The following is a 19,951-nucleotide window of genomic DNA, read 5'->3' as shown; positions in this document are numbered from 1 at the left end:
TCTTTACCTAGTCCTTTTTTCTTGGCCTCCTATTTAAAAATATTTCTTAATCCTGTCCAAAGAAATGAGTGAAGTGATATGTTTATTCCAGTAATAGACTACGTCTTGAGAAACTGTCCATAGTGGATTTAAATACCTTGAATATTATACATGCCGTAATAACACAAACTTTTTATTTCTGTTCTGTTTTCTTGCAAAAATCTAAGTTCTGTAGCTATCCAGTTAGATATAAGTAAATACAATCATACACATTGAGCTGCATGTTTCATATCTTGGTAAAAAAGGGGGGGGGGGGGGGCAGAAATATTGGGTGTCAACCACTTCTCTGTAAATGTAGCAAGAAAAGGGTACTGAAAAACATATGTCCTTTGAAACCAGGAAAAAAAAAAAAAAAAAGCTCCACACAATATGTGACCGTACAAAAATGAGCATTAAAAGCAAAAACAAGCCTAAAGTAACTATGGTTATACCAGGGTAATTGCTCCTCATTTTACATAGTATATATTATTCCAAAGGATCCTAGACCAATTTACATGTGTGCCATTTACTGTTTTCAGCAACACCTGTAGTTGAATAAGGCTACCACATTCAGAAGTACAACACTATGGGACAAGTGAAGTAGCTGAACATGATATACTCCTAAAAATGTAGGAGAAACTTGGGAAGGTAAAATTACTTGAACTGAAATGTAGTTATGGCAGCAGCGTTAACACAACCTATTCTTACAAAAAATGTGGGGTCTGCAATGCCCACAAGTGGTAAAGACTTAGTTTTACAGAATGCTTTGAAAGTACAATCAGGTAACAGTGCCTGTAAGACCATGCAATGTGGCATTCTTCAGTTCTGACTCAGGATTATGTTTACTGGCTATTTATTCTATCTGTGGGTTAGATTCTGGTGTACAAAGAACTTTTTTTGGAAAATGGATATGCTGAATGATGAGTTACACTGAAATCTGGTGATTAATTTTCAGATATATGTGACTTAACAATGCAGAAAGTGCAAAAGTGAATAAGCGCTGATAAAAATTAACTGCTCTTCACTCTTCAAATGTTTATGTAGACTGAAGTTGTAATAAGATTTAGTGTTCCAACCGGCCATTGACCTTGTGCTATTCAACTTGCACAGCCCCTTCTTACCTCAGCGTCACCAACCTCCCTTTAAAGTCACAATGTAGATCAGGTTTGTTCCTTACAACAGTAATGAAAAATGACACGTAGTAAGTTCAGCTAACAGCTCCTTGCAGTTCAAAATAACCCCACAATGATGATTCTTGTCTGACCTGTTTTTTTTTTTGAATTGCTTTTAATATGTAATAGCATGCACCAAAAGTTCTATGCTTACTTCTGCTTACTTAAATTCAAAAGTGAAAATTCCCTTACCTTGTTTTGTTTGTACAAAGATTGTAGATGCAGAACATTTCGCAGTTCATTTCTGTTGTTGATGCTAAGTGCAGAACGTGGAAATTCTCTGTCCATAATGGCACTTGTCTTTTTTAAACCCTCAAGGGAAGAAATGTCAATTTTAGACATAACGCAGAAAGCAACTTCAAAGTTTACATATTTATTCAGTTGGTCATACCTAATTTGAAGCTTGCTATATCTTGCTACAGCACATGTAGCAGTAGTGCTTAAACTTCCTATTATTGCCTTAGGTAATTTAACTATTGCTATATTATCTAAACTTTTTCTATAGTTAGTGAAGGAAAGCTTGCAAACAATGATTACATTATCCAAGGTAAAGCTTAAAGCATGGCTACAGTACGACTGTTAATTTTACCTCAGGAATGATATCCACATGCTCACCATATATAAAAAAAATCAATATGTACGCCAGTGGCTTGACTTTTGTAGGTGCTGAATTTCAGAATCTCATTGATATCTGAAGGGGTTGCAGATAGCACCACTGAAAACTGGGCATCTTGTGTATACAAATTCCCAGAATAATTAGTTAGCAGTTGAAAATCTTTGAGGATGCTATGAGTTCATAAAATGAATCTGAAAATAGTAGCTGATGTTTTTACATCCACTGATCAGGTCTCACTGTATGTGTAGAAAATTATCTGTATTGTGTGTTCAAAGGTCAGTCAGGCATGCATGACATCTAATAATAGTTGTCAGGAACTCATCTTATTCCTCCTGTGTTGCACAAGCTGTTGTGTATTTTCAGAAAATATTGGACTATTAGTAAATCATGTTAACTTGAACCTACTTTGTAATGTATTATTCCTTGTCAAACATAAAATATTGGGCTAGATCTGAAGAGACCTTAACAGTGTATTTTAAAACACAGGGTTACTACTTTAAAGCAGGCTAAAAACAATCCAAAACTTCAAAATGTATGCTTCTACAGTACTCTTGCGGTTTTCTCCAATTAAGAGAATCAAAGCACCACCTTAGTTATATGAAGTCTTTTTCTAAACTACTGGGTGAACTTATGAATCAGGTTGAGTTGAAAGGTTACCCAAAAATGATTAACAGCAGTCCCAAGACAAGACTGAAATATTAGATCTACACCTGGGTATCTTATAAAACCTCTACTTAAGAAAGACTCCATACAAAGTCCCACTGAAATTCTAGATTTGGAGAAAAATACCAGTTTAAGTGTAAACAATGTGAAGGTTGAAACTAAAATCCAGCAACCCAAATTATTTTGCTTTCATGAGACTCCTATTTGATAGTTATGTTGAGAGACTGCCAGGCTTCAGTCACAAAGATGCATGGTGAAACTGCTAAGTGAATATAGTCATATAGCAAAGTCATATAGCTATAGCTGAACTTTGTGGCTTTGTCCTGACCCACAACTACTTCAGATTTGGAGCCAATCTATACCTTCAAGTCAGTGGCAAAGCTATGGGCACCCACATGGCCCCACAGTACGCCAAAATTTTTATGACTGACCTAGAACAATGCTTCCTCAAAACTCGTCCCCAAGCACCTCTCCTTTACCTACGCTACATTGATACTTTCATCATCTGGATGCACAGGAAAGAGTCTCTCAAAGAATTCCACCGGGATTTCAATAATTTCCACCCATAGGTGTGCACAGCACATTTCATCAGGGTGTGCACCCAGGGAATTTTATTTTTTTTAAAGGAAAACGTTTATTGAATACTCAATCATAAAGGACATTATTTTTATTCATCAAACAAACTAAAGAAACTAAAACTTAACTAAACTTAATTATTTTTAAATTAACTAAACTTTACTTAAAAATACAAACTTAAAAAATGACACAAAATACCAAATTTTTGCTGTAGTGATAACCAGGCGTATACAAAGATTCAGTCAATTTTCACGATCTTTATCTTTAACCAGATAATGAGCTAACCCAAATTGACCAAAACAGACTAAGGTTTCTTCATCTTCCTGTCCTAGAGAATGAGACATCGCTCACCAGGTGTTATGGACTTAAATTCCTCAATCACATCATTTTATTAACTGACAAAGCCAATTCTTGTTCAGTGTACAAAATCATGAGTGAGTCAAGGCACTGTTGGGACATTGTGCTTCTTAGTTTGTTTTTTACATGGCTAGTTTCGAAAAGGCTCTTCCCCATGAACAGCTTGTAACAGTTAAGACTGCAAAGCATTAGATAGATTTGTAAAAGGCCTGGAACATGGAAGAGCGATCCGATTCCTTTAGCCAATCAAACCACTCTCTGGTGGTGTTCGTAGTGCTACCGTTAGGACCAGATCCGTCATAACTCCGAAGCAATCCGACTTCAGCTTCCAACTCATCCAAGGACACTTTAAATTTGTTGGCAATGATTCTCATATCATCCCTGCCAGTGTTTAAGCTCAGCAGTTTTCCCATTGCATTCACAATTTTACAAGTCTGTTCAAATCGCTGGTCTATGCTGGTAATCATTGAGTCTAGGGGTGGGTAAAATGAAGTTATTCTCTCCTGCTCCTCTTTTGTATCAAAGTGATGCTGAGACTCAAACACGTCATCAATACGAGTGGACGTTTTTGTCTTCTTAACTGGGGGAATCGATATATCATTCTCTACACACATTTTCACACTGTCATTGAAAATTGAAAGTATTCTGGGCCACTTTTCATCGCAGCCAAAGAGTTACACAAGCTTTTCATCCCTGTCATTGCAGTAAGTTAGTTGAGATCTGGAGCTTGAAGAGCCTTACTCACTTTTACCACCATCTGGAAAATAGGGTACATCATGTGAAGGGCAAAGATGGACTTGAATTAATTTAGTTCATGGATAAGGCCCCTGGCTTTTATTTTAGCATCAGCAAGGCGAGTTGTTTCGATGATCTCTTGTAAAATGGAGTAGTTTTGTTTTACAGCAGCCACTGCTACTGTTCTGCATGCCCATCTTGTGTTTGACAGTGACTTCAAAGTCTTCAACTGGGATCCTACTTCTTGTGAAATCTCCATTACTGCATGTCACACAGGACTCCCCTCCATGAAGGCATAAAGAGTCTGAATAACACCAAAAAAATCAGACAGTTCTGTTTTGTTTACTTGAAGTGCATGCATCTACTAGGATTAGGTACAAACAATGTGCATAGCAGTGTACATAGAGGATTTCACTGTCTCTTTCTTTACATTTCATTTGAACTCCCGCGGTACATCCAGACACAGTAGATGCACCATTAAAACAGACAGAGATCACTGATGATCAGTCAATTTTAAGAATTCCAAGGATGTCATTCAACTGGTCAAAAATAGACTGAGCATCAACTGTTAATAGTCTCTGAACAGACACAGAATGTTCAACTGGACTATGTTTTTCACTGTCAAAATACTGCACCACAATGGACATCTGTTCTCAGTGTCCACAGTCAGTAGTGTCGTCTGCAATTATTGAGACCATTTTTCCATTTAGTGAAGACACAATATTTCGTTGCACAACGTTGTGCAAGGTCACAATTAAATCATTTTGGGTGTGATTATTCAGATAGGTAGCGTTTCAAGGAGATTGTTGCACATGCTTTGAAATTACGGGATCATATTTTTGGAGCATATTGACAAGATTTAGAAATAAACCTTTCTCAAAACTCAGCTTTTTCATTGTGACCCCTGAATGGTCTCCCACCTTTCGCCAAACACAGAACAATGTCAATCAGTCACTCCATTACACTTCGGTTATGGCACCGTTCTCCTTCATGTTTAGACAGATAAGCCTGCTTCCCCTCATCCAACAATACATCAATAGGTTTCCCTTCATTAAAACTTGATCATGAAGAACAGCTCAACACATGAGATTTTGACAGTTGGTGGTTTTTAAAACATTTGTTAGGCCTATGCCAGTTTCTGAATCCCTTATCAATAAATGCTGGATCAGTGTGACCTTTGTTTGCTGCATCATTAGAGGAGAAGAAACGGCAGTAAAAGCAAAATGCTGCATCCTTTGATGCACTATATTCTAACCACCTATACTTTTCATACTAATCGGACTGAAAACTTCTTTGTTTATTCCCTATTTTACTTCTAGGAAACATGCTCAAGCTAGGCTGATAAGGACCTCTAGATAATCGAGACTGGCATTCTAATCTATATTTTGGACTATCACAGACCGGGTCATCAGATGGAATGTTTGATGGCTTTGAATAGGAACTACACTGACATGAACTAAGAGACAAAGTCTGTTTCTGTTGGTCATTACTCAGTTTAGTGCACGCACTGGAACTGGTGGCGTCATTATTTTCATGTAAGTTCTTAACCGAGGAGTGCGAGGTATTTGCACTACTATCAGCAGATTCATTATAATTCAGTTTGTCTGCTCCTTTTCTTACCTTAGTAACGAACCGATCCATATTTTAAAATTAAAAGGGGGTATCATATGGTTGAATTAAAACGTAAAGACACGGGCTTGTTATGCTATTTCAGTAGAGTACAGGCGACAAAGGTTACAAACACTGTAGACACTGTGGTTGGCACACCTGACATGGCCGCTTATATAGGTCAAAGAATTTTCTAGAATAGTAGTCGGAGGGGGAGGGGAGGACCAATGACAATGCGACGCCACAGTAGTGGGGACGCATGCTGCGAGTGAACGCGGGCTTTCTGTACATTTCTACAACATCTGTATTATGCAATTCGGCGCTTGCTTGTTGCATAATGCAACAATCCATAGTTTAAAACTAAAAGAACGTATCACGTGATTAAATTACGCATGCCTATGTTTCCACCCCACTATCAACCTCAGCCTGGACCAGTCCACACATGAAATCCACTTCCTGGACACTACAATACAAATAAAGGATGGTCACATTAATACCACCCTATACCGAAAACCAGCTGACTGCAATACATATCTTCATGCTTCCAGCTTCCACCCTGGGCACATTACACGATCCATTGTCTACAGCCAAGCCTTAATATACAACCGGATTTGCTCTGATCCCTCAGACAGAGACAAACACCTACAGGATCTCCATAAAACATTCTTAAAACTACAATACCCACCTGGAGAGGTGAAGAAACAAATTGACAGAGCCAGACGGCTACCCAGAAGTCACCTACTACAGGACAGACCCAACAAAGAAAACAACCGAACACCTACAGTCCCTAGTTAAAATCTTTCCAACACATCATTAAGGATCTACAACCTATCCTAGCAGATGATCCCTCACTCGCTCAAGCTGTGGGAGGCAGACCTATCCTTGCTAACAGACAGCCCTCCAACCTGAAGCAAATACTCACCAGCTACTGTACACCATACAAGAAGAAAACTAACCCAGGAACCTACCCCTGCAACAAACCCCGTTGCCAGCTCTGCCCACACATGGACTCTAGTGACAGCATCACTGGTCCTAACCACATCAGCCCCACCATAAGGGGCTCATTCACCTGCACATCTACTAATGTAATATATGCCATCATGTGCCAGCAATGCCCCTCTGCCATGTACATTGACCAAACCGGACTGTCACTACGCAAAAGAATAAATGGACACAACTCAGACATAAAAAATAACAACATCCATAAACCAGATGGAGAACACTTCAATCTCCCAGGACACTCTGTAAGTGACTTGAAAGTTGCCATACTTAAAAAAACTTCAAAAACAGACTTCAAAGAGAAACTGCAGAGCTAGAAATCATCTGCAAACTTGACACAATCAAACTGGGTCTAAATAGGGACTTGGAATGGTTATCTCATTACAAGAAGTAAGTGTCACTGTTCACACATTCTCACCTCCTAAATCAATGATTGTGAATAGGCCTCAACTACTCTAACTGAATGGACTTTGCTCATATCTACCTTCCCCATTGTTGTTCCTTACCCTTGGATATGTATATATATATACCTCCTTTGTGATTTCTGTTCCTTACATCTGACAAAGTGGGTTACAGCCCACAAAAGCTTATGTCTGCAGAAATTAAATTTGTTAGTCTTTAAAGTGCTACAGGACTCTTGTTTTTGCTGTATACAGACTAACATGGCTACCCCTCTGGAATGCTAAGTGAATGATTCTCTGTTTCAGGCATCATGCTTCTGAGCTGTGAAGTAGCTTCACAGAAAGTCACATGAACATGCAAAAAGTACTATGGCAAAAATGAAGTACAGGTAAAAGCAGTCCCATTCAATTGTAATGTGTCCCTTGCTTAATGGCAGAATGAATTCTGGGAGATGAATTTGGCACAGGTGCTGGGTTTTGGATGTGGAGGACCTTGAAGCAAATCTTGTGTTTGCCCATTCTGCCACCCCCCCCGCTTAGTTTAAACTGATCATTTTAATAGTGGCTCGCTAACAGTTCAATGTATATTTCTTATCTAAAAAGCAGTGCAATGTTTTTGTCTGACGATCTTGGTAAAATATCCTGGCAGATAACTTCTGTTGTACTTGGAAACAGACGGTAGTATCATAAGTCAAACAGAGAATTACAATTTGTTTTAAATTAATTTCCCTGGATGGGAGCAGCATCTGACTCCTGGAATCCTAACTATCTCAATCCTATACACTAGAACTATATGTAGTTCTAATAGGCATAGGTGCTCACGGAGAAGGGAATATTATGAGGTGAAGAGTCGATAATGTAGAGATGTATGAAGGTTGGACTTTCTATAATCCCTAGTAACTAGGGCCTTAACTCTGATTCTGAAAATGGGCTTTTTTTAAATTTCTGGTTCTAAGTATGGTCTGAGCACCAAGAACATAGAGTGAAGCATAACACCTTACACGGAGTAGCTTTTAAAAATGTGGCTTTCAGGAAAAACCTAGTTTTTCAATAAGGCCTTGTCAGAACTTCAGTTTTCTCTTTAATCTCTGAAACTTTCCAGAGGTAGATGAAAATTAAATTCATTTAGAATGGGTTTTTTTACATCCACGAAATCACTCACCTATGCAGTCATAATTCCTGATTGTTCTGTTTCTCTGTATTCCCCTGCTTCCCACATACATGCTTATCATTTGATCTCTGTTAGGTTTGGAAAGTGTACATTGTATACCTAATATTTGGACAGTATTAGAATGGACACTTGCCAGTAACCCCCAGAAATATTCTATAAACTTTTTAAAGTGTTGAGAGGGGCATTTCAAAAGATTTTTATATGCAAAGTAATGTTTCTTAAACTAAATAAAAAAGCCAACTTCCGTATTCGGAAGTGTTTCTGTTAAAGAAATGCCTTATGGGAAATGTAGTCTATTTTTTTTTATTGTAATAGCTTGTTAGTTTAGATCTAACTGCCAGGAAACTGGAAAAAGACTCTCCTCTCCCCTACCCCCTCCAACCTCCCCCCCCCCCCCTGCTTCCCAAGCATCCCATAATCTTTCAGATGGCTGAGAGGGGGAGGTGTTCATGTGTTGTTTGCTAGGGTCTCTCACATGCACTAACTGGAGCAAAATGAGACAAATTACCTTTCTGTTGAGAAATTCTCTAACCAAAGATGCAGCCACCTCTTCCACAAAAGAGTTATCCATTTTATTCCAAAACATACAGCGATGTTCTTTATTTGATCGACATTAGTCATTAAAATCTGCTGACTTCCTAGCTCTTCCGTACAGCCATTAACCACTGCATTCCTGAAGCAGACAGCTCAAATTGCAGCCAGACTGCAGTACCCTGTGTGTTGCGTTGTTATGGATGGGTTGCCGTGGAGACTGTGTCATCAGAGGTGGGGAGAGAACTCCTCCCCTCTGTGGGATTAGATCTTTATTGCAGCTGAAAAGAGCTTCTGTATTAACACTCGTACAACCAGTGTGCATAATATTTCTATTAAAGTTAAATATATTGTAAACATCAGATTCCAAGTAAACCATTCTCAACTTTGGATCATAATACTCAAATCTCAGTTTATCCAAGATTTTCTAAATTATTTACTGAAGTATTTAAAATTTGCCTGCTCATTTTAGTGAGCATTTAACTGTTTTCTAGGTCCATGTTTAAAAGTCAACATTGGCATTAGAGTATACAGGTAAACTTATTACATATGATTACATGAAGCTGTTAATGTTCTTGGAAGCATCCTAAAGGAACAATTTTCATAATTTATCAATACCCAGGCCAGAAGGGACCATTATGATCATTTAGTCTGACCTTTTGTATAACAGGCCATAAGACTTCCCAAAAAATTCTTAGAGAACAGGGTTACTTACCAGTAACTGTTGTTCTTCGAGATGTGTTGCTCATATCCATTCCCATATAGGTGTGGGTGCGCTCCGTGCACAGTTTCCCGGAACTTTTTTGCCCTTAGCAGTCCTGGTAAGGTCGGCTCAGGTGCCCCCTGGAGTCCCGCGCCCATGTCGCGGTACATAGGGCACTGCCGACCCCACCGGCCCGCAGTCCCTTCTTTCTGCCGACTCCGACAGTGGGGACGGAGGATGGGTGCAGAATGGATATGAGCAACACATCTCGAAAAACAACAGTTACTAGTAAGTAACCCTGTTTTCTATCTTCGAGTGATTGCTCATATCCATTCCCATTTAGGTGACTAGATAGCCATACCTGGAGGTGGGTAGGAGTTAGCGTTCTGCTGCCCTCGCCAGGACGGTTCTGCCAAACCCCGCGTCCTCTCTCGCCTGTTGCACGATGGTGTAGTGGGACGTAAAGGTGTGAACCGACGACCAGGTCGCTGCTCTGCAGATGTCCTGCAGAGGCACTCCTCCCAGGAAGGCCGCGGATGAGGCCTGGGTCCTGGTCGAGTGTGCTGTTACAGCCCCTGGAAGAGCGGTACCTTAGCCTGCTCGTAACAGGTTTTGATGCAGGCAGTGATCCAGGTGGAGATGCACTGAGTGGAGACAGGTGAGCCTTTCATCCGGTCCGCCACTGCTACGAACAGCTGCGTTGACTTCCGGAAGGGCTTGGTGCTCTCGAGGTAGAAGGCCAAGGCTCGTCTGATATCCAGGGAGTGCCATCTCCGCTCCTCCTCCGAACCGTGTGGTTTGGGAAAAAACACAGGGAGGAAGATATCCTGGTAATAATGGAACCGAGACACCACCTTTGGTAGGAAGGCCGGGTGGGGTCTCAGTCGGACCTTATCTTTGTAAAAGACTGTGTAGGGGGGTTCTGAGATCAAGGCCTTTATCTCAGAAACCCTTCTGGCCGATGTGATGGCCACTAGGAAGGATACCTTCCAGAAGAGTATGAGCAATGGGCATGTTGCCAAGGGCTCGAAGGGGGGTCCTGTCAACATGGCGAGGACCAAGTCCAACTGTGTGGAAGGTTTTCTGCTGCTAAGCAGGACTTGCTGCACCTGAATGGAGCAGGTTCTCCCCCCCTCCGTTAACCACAGAGTCTCCACGCTGTCAGGTGGAGGGAGTCCAGGTCCGGGTGGAGCAGGCGACCCTGGTCCTGGGAGAGCAGGTCGTCACGCTTCGGAAGCGGCAGGGGCGTGGCTATGGACAGGTCCAGCAATATGCTGAACCAGTGCTGTCTCAGCCAAGCTGGGGCGATCAGTATGATGTCTGCCTTGTCTCTCTCAATTTTCAAGAGGACTCTGGATAGCAAGGGGACGGGGGGAAATGCATACATGAGGGCCCCCGTCCATTCTATCAGGAACGCATCGGAAATGGAGCCTGGTTCGCGCCCTCGGAGTGAGCAGAACCTTGGGCATTTCCTGTTCCAGGCTGATGCGATGACCAATCGTGTCTGGGGAGGAACGACCTGCTGAGGCGGTCTGCCTCGTCGTTCCTGACCCCCGGGAGGTGAGAGGCAGCTATGTGGAAGTTGTGCCTCACCGCCAGGTCCCAGAGTAATGTGGCCTCCTGGCACAGGGCCGAGGAGTGTGCTCCCCCCTGCCTGTTCATATAGAACATGGCTGCTGTATTGTCCGTTAGGACCTGTACCACTCTGCCCCGGAGGAACCGGAGGAAGACCTTGCAAGCAAGGCGGACTGCCCTGTGTTCCCTGACGTTGATGTGCAGGGAGATCTCGCTTGGTGACCAGCGCCCTTGGGTACTGAGATTGCCAGTGATGTGCGCTCCCCACCCCACGTTGGAGGCGTTGGTTATCAAGGTTACTGACGGAACCATCTCCCTGAAGGGAAAACACCTCCCTCGGGTCCTTCCACCAAAGTAGGGAAGTCACTACTGGGGTGGGTAAAGTGACTATCCTGTTGAGAGGATGTCTGATTGGGGCATACACAGAGGCTAGCCACATCTGAAGAGGCCTGAGTCTGAGGCGAGCTAACCGCACCACATACATGCAGGCTGCCATGTGTCCCAACAGCTGCAGGCATCGCCTGGCTGACGTCGTGGGGGACCTGTGAAGATCGTCTATCAAGGCAGCCATCACCTCGAAGCGGGGCCTCGGGAGAAAGGCTCTGGCCTGGGTGGCATCTAGTGTGGCCCCAATGAACTCTATGCGCTGCACTGGGGTGAGGATGGATTTTTGCTTGTTGATGAGCAGACAGACCCAGGTCGGTGCACGCTGCGCACGTGAGTTCCAGGCTGTTCCTGACATGGGCCCTGGATTTGCCCCGGATCAGCCAGTCGTCCAGGTAGGGGAATATCTGGACCCCTCTGCGGCGCAGGTGCGCTGCCACCACTGCCATACTCTTCGTAAAAACCCTGGGGGCAGACGAAAGGCCAAATGGTAGGGCTGTAAAATGGTAGTGGGCACTAGCTACCATAAATCTTAGGAATCTTCTGTGACCCGGGAGGATAGAAATGTGAAAATATGCGTCCTTGAGATCGAGGGCCGCATACCAGTCCCCTGGGTCTAGTGTTGGAATAATCGAGGCCAGAGAGACCATCCGGAATTTTAGGCGTCTGATAAACTTGTTCAGACGGCGGAGGTCCAGAATAGGCCTCAGGCCCCCTTTTTGCCTTGGGGATCAAGAAGTGTCGGGAGTAAAACCCTTGTCCCCTTTCCCTTGGTGGGACCTCCTCCACCGCCCCCAGCTGAAGGAGAGAGCAGACTTCCTGAATGAGGAGTTGCCCGTGCAGTGGGTCCCTGAGGGAAGATTGGACCGGAGGGGAGTCCGGGGGGAAGGCCGTGAGCTGCAATGCGTAGCCCTTGCGGACTATACCAAGGACCCATTGGTCCGACTGTTAGGACCAGACTCAGTGAGCCGCCTAAGCCCAAGTCTAAGATTACAGGCTCTCTTACCCCAGTGGTAGGGACCCGAAGGACCAGAAGAATATACCAGTCAGGGTTCAGATTCTTCGAAAACAAAAGGGTTTATTAACATAAAACAAAGGAAACAGGGTCACAACATAAGTCAGGGATCCAATGGAAATGGTGTTAACTAAGGTAAGTGTCTCTGGTGGTGTTAGACCAATCTCACGTTTGTTCTTCTCCTGGGTGGTGATGTCTTCTACCCGTCAGATCGTCTGCTTCTCTTCCTAGATCGTCTGCTTCTCTTCCTCGTCCGATGTTTTCCTACCCTTCTCTACAACCAGGACTACCTCCCTCCGTCCAACCGAGCAGAGCCAACAACAACAACCAACCGTTGGTCCCGTGCCTATATAGCTCCACAGAATCCTCTGAGGACCAATAGGCTTACTGGGTTTTCCCGCCTTTCCGTGGGCTTTGCACACGGCACATAGCTTTTGCGCACGGCCCTCCAATGTCTACGGCCCTCCTGATTGGTCCCTGCTATATACATATTCAAACTCAACTGTTAACTGCAAGGAACTTTTGACCTCAACTCAGTGGATTCTCCCCTGGCTAATACGTAAAAGGTCACGGGGATATTTACAGGGGAGAGGGGCTGTATAGGGTCTATGACCCACAGCTTACATATTCCCCTCCTTGATGGGGTCATTCACTGAAGAACAGGGAAGGATCCCCATCATCATTTTTGAATTTAACGAAGGTGGGTCTAGACCCAGCTAGAAGTCTAAGACTTCGCATTGTCATATAAATGTGGAAGATGAACAAAAATACAATCAATTGAACAATGCATAACAAAACTACAGGAGTGAACATAATCTTCCAACTATTATATTGATCACTACTAGGGTGCAAAAACCTAAACCACCAACTGTTCTGACTCGCCTTTTTAACACGGTCGAGAACATTTTCTATCTGGTTGGCGGAATGGTGAACTGCCAGATCTATTTCTTGTCCCTGGTCTCTTAATAATTGTATTTGTCTTAGTAGTTCAGGGTGGTTAATTAGTTGACGTAGTAAAGAGATGCTAGTTCCCAGTTGCACTGGTTCTATTCCCTTATATAGACAGTAGAGTTCCTATATATCTACAAGGGAAATTCGATTCTGTACAAACTTTAAATCACAACCGTGCACACTGTACACATTGCATATACATATGTTTTCTTGGTTATTTACAGAAATATTGAATTTGATATTTACAACTAATTGAGGACAAGTTGTTCGAATACACACACATGACGTATTTACAGAGACAATCATTGACTTGTTTGGTGGCTTTACCAATTTATAGTGGCATTTTCCAGTTTCTTGGAAACACAGCTCATCGGGGTTCAAATACTCTTGTTCACACGAGTACCCCAAACCTTTTTCCCCGGTACATGCTTGCATGTTTGTGGCGTGCCATTTGTTGTCTTCATTTACTACCCATTTTGGGAGGTCCTCAGGCCATAGCATAGAGTCATTTATTAATATTCCCATAGGAATTACAGGGTATATCCATGATTCTTCTGCTTCCTTGATTGTTAAAATATGGGCTTTAATCTGCTCTGGGTGGAGGGAAAAGTGTACTAATTTCCACCATTAAGTATGTTCTAACTCGAAGTCCCCTAATCCATGCTGAGTAACAATTTTTCTCATTTCGGGGGAAATGATTCCCTCTAGCCCATCTCGGATAATGCTTTGGGCTAATGTTTGGGCCCAGATTTGTGCCTGAGAGCACGCTAGGGCTAAAGATATATTGCCCTGCATAGTACCGATGGCTTTAATCAAGGCATTAAGATCTTGTTGCCTTGTTTTAAACCACGCTGGTAATAAGTCAGTGACCTTATGCTGTATACTTGATAGGTCTGTAAGGGATGTCCCCAATGGATGGTCTAAGGACTGTAGCTCAGTCCCTATTTTTCCTATTTTAGAAGCTAGTACTTCCAGATCAGTGGTATTTACTGCTCCTAACCCCGTACCTATACCGCCTAAGAGGGTTCCGATGATGTCTCTTTTCCCTCTCCTTAAGGTCACATCAATATTTCGAATCCAATTAACCCAACCTTGTCTAATGGTCTTAGTGTACGAGTTGCATATGGGCATTTCGGTGTCCACTCTCACGTCTAAGTCTATGTCTAAGTGGACAAGGGCGTACTTAGGTTGTATTAACAGCTTTCTTCTCAATTGTCTCCCCACTACTACTGGTCCGCCTTTAAAAATAATAGGCTCGCCCACTATTATATGATCCTGGAACCAATGTGATTTAAATGGTCCAAAGACTGCCCATTCTCCTGAATCAGATGGTGTTACCGTTATAGTTATGCTGGCACTACACGCCCACTTAGGTGTTTCCCTGTTGTTTTCACAGAATGGATTTTGCATCCCAAATCCTTTCTTTGATTGTAACATCCTTCTACATGGGACTTTAAGTTCTTCTACTTGTGTGCCAAAGTACGTTATAATATCCATAGCTCCCTTTGCTTCTATCATGGTTGCCTCAATAGGGAACGTATGTGAGCCCTCTTTCATAATTCTTGGAGTAAACCATCGCATCTCTATACACCATGTTGGATTCATTTGTACAACCTCACATTTGATTGATCTGTTAAAGATCATTTCGTATGGGGTATGCCAAACACATTTGTTTGTGATCTTTTTGTCTTTGAACAATTGCCCCATAATAATAGCAGTTTTTACTTCCTTATGCAATGAGGTGTGATTCCTGGTGGTAACATTTATATTAGGAACCTCTGATAGTTTCTGATTCCAATAAATGTTACATGATTTGTCTTCTATACCGGTAAATATGTCCACAATCCTTTCTGCAGAGGGAAATGGTTTTTCTCCTCTGACAGAGAGATTTCGCTCTCTATTGGAAGGGTTTATCTCTTGGCATCTAAACACCTGGCCCGATGGTATAACGATACCTGTAGCTCTTTCATGGTACCATAAAATCCATATCACTATAATCGTGGTTTCCAGCAAATTACTAACAACAAAATTAGGCATACCGCGATTGCAAAGCATAGTTGACCCTGAACCTTGTCAATGTTATAATAGTTATTGGGATCACTCCACCCTGGATATTTTGACTCGGTGACCACAGAATGGTTAGAGATCATGTCACGATTAATTCCCCTCCTAGAATAGTAAGGAAAGAACATGGTGAGTTAATTACTATTCTTACGGATTAGGTAAAGGGGGTGTTTCCTGATTACCTTTCCAAGGTTTTAGCTGGGTGGAATGGAACCACTTGAGCCATGTGTGGCCTTCATGGTCCTTAATTGCAAGTTGATATACGGTAGGACCTGCTTTGTTCGTTATTGGAAATGGTCCCACCCATTTAGGACTAAGAACGTGTCCTGTTTCACTAAACCATTTATACAGTACTTTCTGACCAATTTCCCATTCTATACATTTAAATTTGGCGTTCAGCTTATTGTTCATTGTTTGCATATTAGCACCCAGTTGATGTGCTACTTTGATTTGAACCTGTGCAATATGTTCTAATAATTGTGAGACCCATTTCGATATTTTGACATTGTTTTGGAATTCGTCCGGGGGCACCCCTCCTTGTACCCACCAGACTTCTGGAGTTCTCATTTTTCTCCCTGTGACTATTTCATGTGGTGTAAAACCGTGTGACCCGATAGTTGACCTGATAGCCATTAGTATTATTGGGAGTTGTTGGTCCCAATTTTTCCCCGAGCTATTAACCATTTTCCTCATCGCAGCCTTGAGCGTACGATTTGTTCTTTCAACCAGCCCCGATGATTGGGGATGGCCTGCAATATGCAGTTTCCAATTGATCCCGAGAGCTATACTCAGATGTTTAATGACCTCTCCAATGAAGTGGGGGCCTTGATCAGAGTCAATGGTGTGAGGAATGCCAAATCTGGCTATGGTTTCGTTTACTAATTTCTTTGCTGTTGTCAACGCTGTGTTATTACGGGTTGGGTAGGCTTCCACCCATTTGGAAAAGCTATCAATAATCACAAGTACATACTTGAAGCCTCTCGCTGTTGTGGGTAAAGGTCCGATATAGTCTAGTTGGAGCCTTTCCCAGGGTCCTACAATTTGTTGGTGATGATGAGGTCCTTTGATAATTTTTGTGTCCGCATTATTTGCGGCACATTGTAAACAATTGTTGATAACTTGTGCAACATCGTCTTTGATCGTTGGCCACCAAGCCACATTTAAGAGTCTTTCAACAACTTTTTGTATCCCAAAATGGCCTTGACTATGAGCTATGACTATTAGTTCTCTTCTTAAAAGCGTGGGCATCACTATTACAGGGAGATCATATTCCTTGTGGCGTGCCATGATTATGGGGGAAGGCCGTGAGCTGCAATGCGTAGCCCCTGCGGACTATACCAAGGACCCATTGGTCCGACGTGACACTTTGCCAGTGGGTGTAGTACGGCCGTAATCTGTGGGCAAAGGGTCGGTCGAGAGGCAGGGGGTAAGTAAGAGTACCACCCCCTTGCGCACCGTCAAAAAAACTTTTTATTATTCTGGCCCTTATTCGAGCCACGGGTCCCCGCCGAAGACCCCGAACGATTATGGCGGTTAGGGCCTCTAAACCTCTCCCGACCCCTTCTGGGTTGGGCGGGTCTAGGGGGGTGCCTCGGTGGTAGTTGAGGCTGCCACTGGCCCTGAGGGCGATTTTGATGCCTTGCAGCCTGAGGGGTGTAAATCCCCAGGGAGCGTAGCGTGGCCCTTGAGTCTTTCAGGGCGTGTAACTTGTCATCAGTGCTGTCGGAAAAAAGTCTAGCACCATTCAAGGGGAGATCCTGGATGGTGCGCTGGGCTTCCTGGGACAGACCCGACGACTGGAGCCACGAGGCCCTCCTCATGGCGATGGCCGATGCTATGGCCCGACTAGCGGCGTCCGCCGTGTCGCTGGAGGAGTTCAGGGCTGCTCCTGCCACTGCAGCCCTTTTCTCTATTACTGCAATGAAGTCCGCAGTCTTGTCCTGGGGCAGGACCTGTGGAAGGACCTCGGCGAGCCTCTGCATCGAGGACCATAGGTTGAGGTTGTACCCTCCCTAGGAGCGCCTGATGGTTGGCGATCCTCAGCTGCAGAGACGCGGTTGTATAGGCCTTACGGCCAAAGAGGTCCAGCTTCTTAGCATCCTTATTTTTTGGGGTGTTGGCTTGATCCCCTTGTCTCTCTCTCTGGTTGACTGCATCAACAACCAGAGAGCACGGTGCCGGATGGGTGTATAAGTACTCCACCCCCTCCACAGGGACGGAGTACTTCTCGGCTCCCTTGGCAGTGGGAGGAACCGAGGCTGGAGTCTGCCAGAGGGACTTGGCCACCTTGAGCACCCTCTCGTGGATCGGGAGGGCTACCCTAGATGGACCTACCATCCCCGAGGCTCCAAATACGGGGTCCTCCTCCTTAGAGAGCTCTTTTAGATCTAATCCCAGGTTGCTAGCGACTCTTTTTAGCATGTCCTGGTGAGCTCGAAAGTCCGGCCATGGACCTTTGCGACTCCGGGAGGTGACGTCATCGGTGCTGTGCCACAGACGGCAATGACGGGGTCTGCAGCGGCAGCGCCGATGACTCTGGCTGTGCCGTCGTGGAAGGCACCGGGATCTGCACTGGACTGGGTGCCGGGGATCTGGACAGGTGCCGGGCGCTGCGGTGCCGAGCCGGGCTGTCAAGGGACGATGGTGTCGTCGTCCCTCGAGAGCTCCTCGATCGTCCACGGTCCCGTGGAGTCGAGGAGCTGGACTCGGTGCCGGAGCTGGGAGGGGAGCCCGCACTCTCAACCCTCCTCGACCGTCTGGGGGGAGACTTCGACTCCTGTCTCCTCCACCCACCGGGTCCACCCATTGTGGGCTTACCCCGAGACGCAGGTCGCATCCTCGGCCGAGGGTGGGACGGAGGCGTGGGCAAGCCCATGAGGGCGCGTGCCGCGGCGAACGCCTCCGGCGTCGACGGTCCCTGCAAGGGCTCTGGCCCCACTCCGGGGAGTTGGGGAGGGCTCCTTGCGTGGAGATGCCGGTGCCGGAGTATTCTCGACGGCACGTGGCTGGGGCATCTCCGGCCTCCCCCGGTGCCGGGTCGGCAGTGCGGAGGAGTCCCGGTGCGCAGTCCCCTTGCGGCGCTTCGGTGCCGGCCCCTTGGATGATGATGTCGGTGCCGGCGGGGCGCTCCGCACCGAGGAGAGGCTCGGTGCCACAGAGGACCGCGCTGGCTCGGGGTCCCGACGAAGAGCGGACTCCATCAATATTGCCTTCAGCCGCGCCTCTCTCTCCTTCTCTATCTGCGGCTTGAGTGGCCTGCAGATTTTACATCTGTCCCTGCGGTGCTGCTCCCCGAGGCATCGGAGGCAGCATGAGTGAGGGTCACTCACAGGGACCGGCTTAGCACACTCGGTGCACGGCTTGAAACCCGTTGAGCCAGGCATGGCCCAACGCAGAGAAAAACCCCTGAGGGTTTTCCAAACTATCTAACTTTAACTAGAACGATTTGTAGATGAAGAGCTAAGGGTTTGCGACTTGCAAGCAAGAGGCAAAGTTCCAACAACCGTCAACGGGCGGAAAGAAGGAACTGGGGGCCGGTGGGGTCGGCAGTGCCCTATGTAGCGCGACATGGGCGCGGGACTCCAGGGGGCGCCTAAGCCGACCCTACCGGGACTGCTAAGGGCAAAAAAGTTCCGGGAAACTGTGCCCGGAGCGCACACACACCTAAATGGGAATGGATATGAGCAATCACTCGAAGATAGAACAGAATGTGCCTCCGCTTCTGATATCCTTTTAAAATTTTTCCTTTCTTCTCTTTTTACTGGACCTATTATTCAGATTCCTCTCTCTCCTTCCCAATTGTATTTGTACAAGTCACTTGCCCCCATGTAAGCTCCTTTCCATTTTCCTCAATAGGATTTCAGTTTTCTCTTTTCTTTGTTTGTATTTGCATTTGTGGTATGTATTTACCTTGATCCTCTATTACTGTGTCTTTAATTCCCACAGGGGTGTTTCATGTTATGATGCTCCGGCCCCTATTTCCAAGCAGTTCATCTATATTAACTTCTTGTTCCACATCAGTGCTCCACTTACTATTAGAGCAAATATTTCGCCGCCTCTACTGTGTTTCATGACTACTTGCCACAAGAAGCTTACATGTAAGGTTTATGGAAATCTTATCTATGTATCCCATAGAAACTCAACATGTGGGTGCTTGTAATCCAAAAGTTTGATTACGTTCTTTACTTTTATAGTGTCTGGTGGGTGGGAGTATATTCCTATCGCTATATTGCCATTAATGAAACGTGGAGTTGCTATCCAGAGACATTCTATGGTATATTTTGTTAATTGTACAGTTTTCCTTGATTGTATTCTATGCTTTCTTTCCAGTAGAGCCCCCCACTCTCCCGGCCGACCTTTTGTCTTATTACAATTCTTTTATTCCCTGTTATTTCTTTATCCCATGTCGAAGT

The 19,951-nt window shown here is 44.6% G+C and overlaps 2 protein-coding genes across 2 annotated transcripts in view; both read right to left on the bottom strand.

Moving 5' to 3' along the window:
* The window catches only part of MINDY4 (MINDY lysine 48 deubiquitinase 4), a 79,515-nt gene extending 70,613 nt beyond the window's left edge, over positions 1 to 8,902 (bottom strand). Inside the window, exons 1-2 of the mRNA XM_067530399.1 lie at positions 8,825 to 8,902; positions 1,383 to 1,502 (exon numbers count right to left, since the gene is read on the bottom strand). Of these exons, the coding sequence (XP_067386500.1) occupies positions 1,383 to 1,502; positions 8,825 to 8,902 (198 nt within the window). The remainder of the gene's footprint in view (positions 1 to 1,382; positions 1,503 to 8,824) is intronic.
* A 6,784-nt stretch (positions 8,903 to 15,686) lies between these two features.
* LOC137141548 (protein NYNRIN-like) lies at positions 15,687 to 16,826 on the bottom strand. The gene has a single exon (XM_067530462.1). It carries the CDS (start codon positions 16,824 to 16,826, stop codon positions 15,687 to 15,689), a length of 1,140 nt encoding a protein of 379 aa, XP_067386563.1.
* Positions 16,827 to 19,951: the final 3,125 nt, after the last annotated feature.

Source organism: Emydura macquarii, unplaced genomic scaffold, assembly GCF_026122565.2.
Source record: "Emydura macquarii macquarii isolate MOO-44397 ecotype Brisbane River unplaced genomic scaffold, CSIRO-AGI_Emac_v2 contig_3080, whole genome shotgun sequence".
Lineage (NCBI taxonomy): Eukaryota > Metazoa > Chordata > Testudines > Chelidae > Emydura > Emydura macquarii.
Note: the sequence above shows the minus strand (reverse complement) of the source record. Positions and strands in the feature narration are given on the sequence as shown.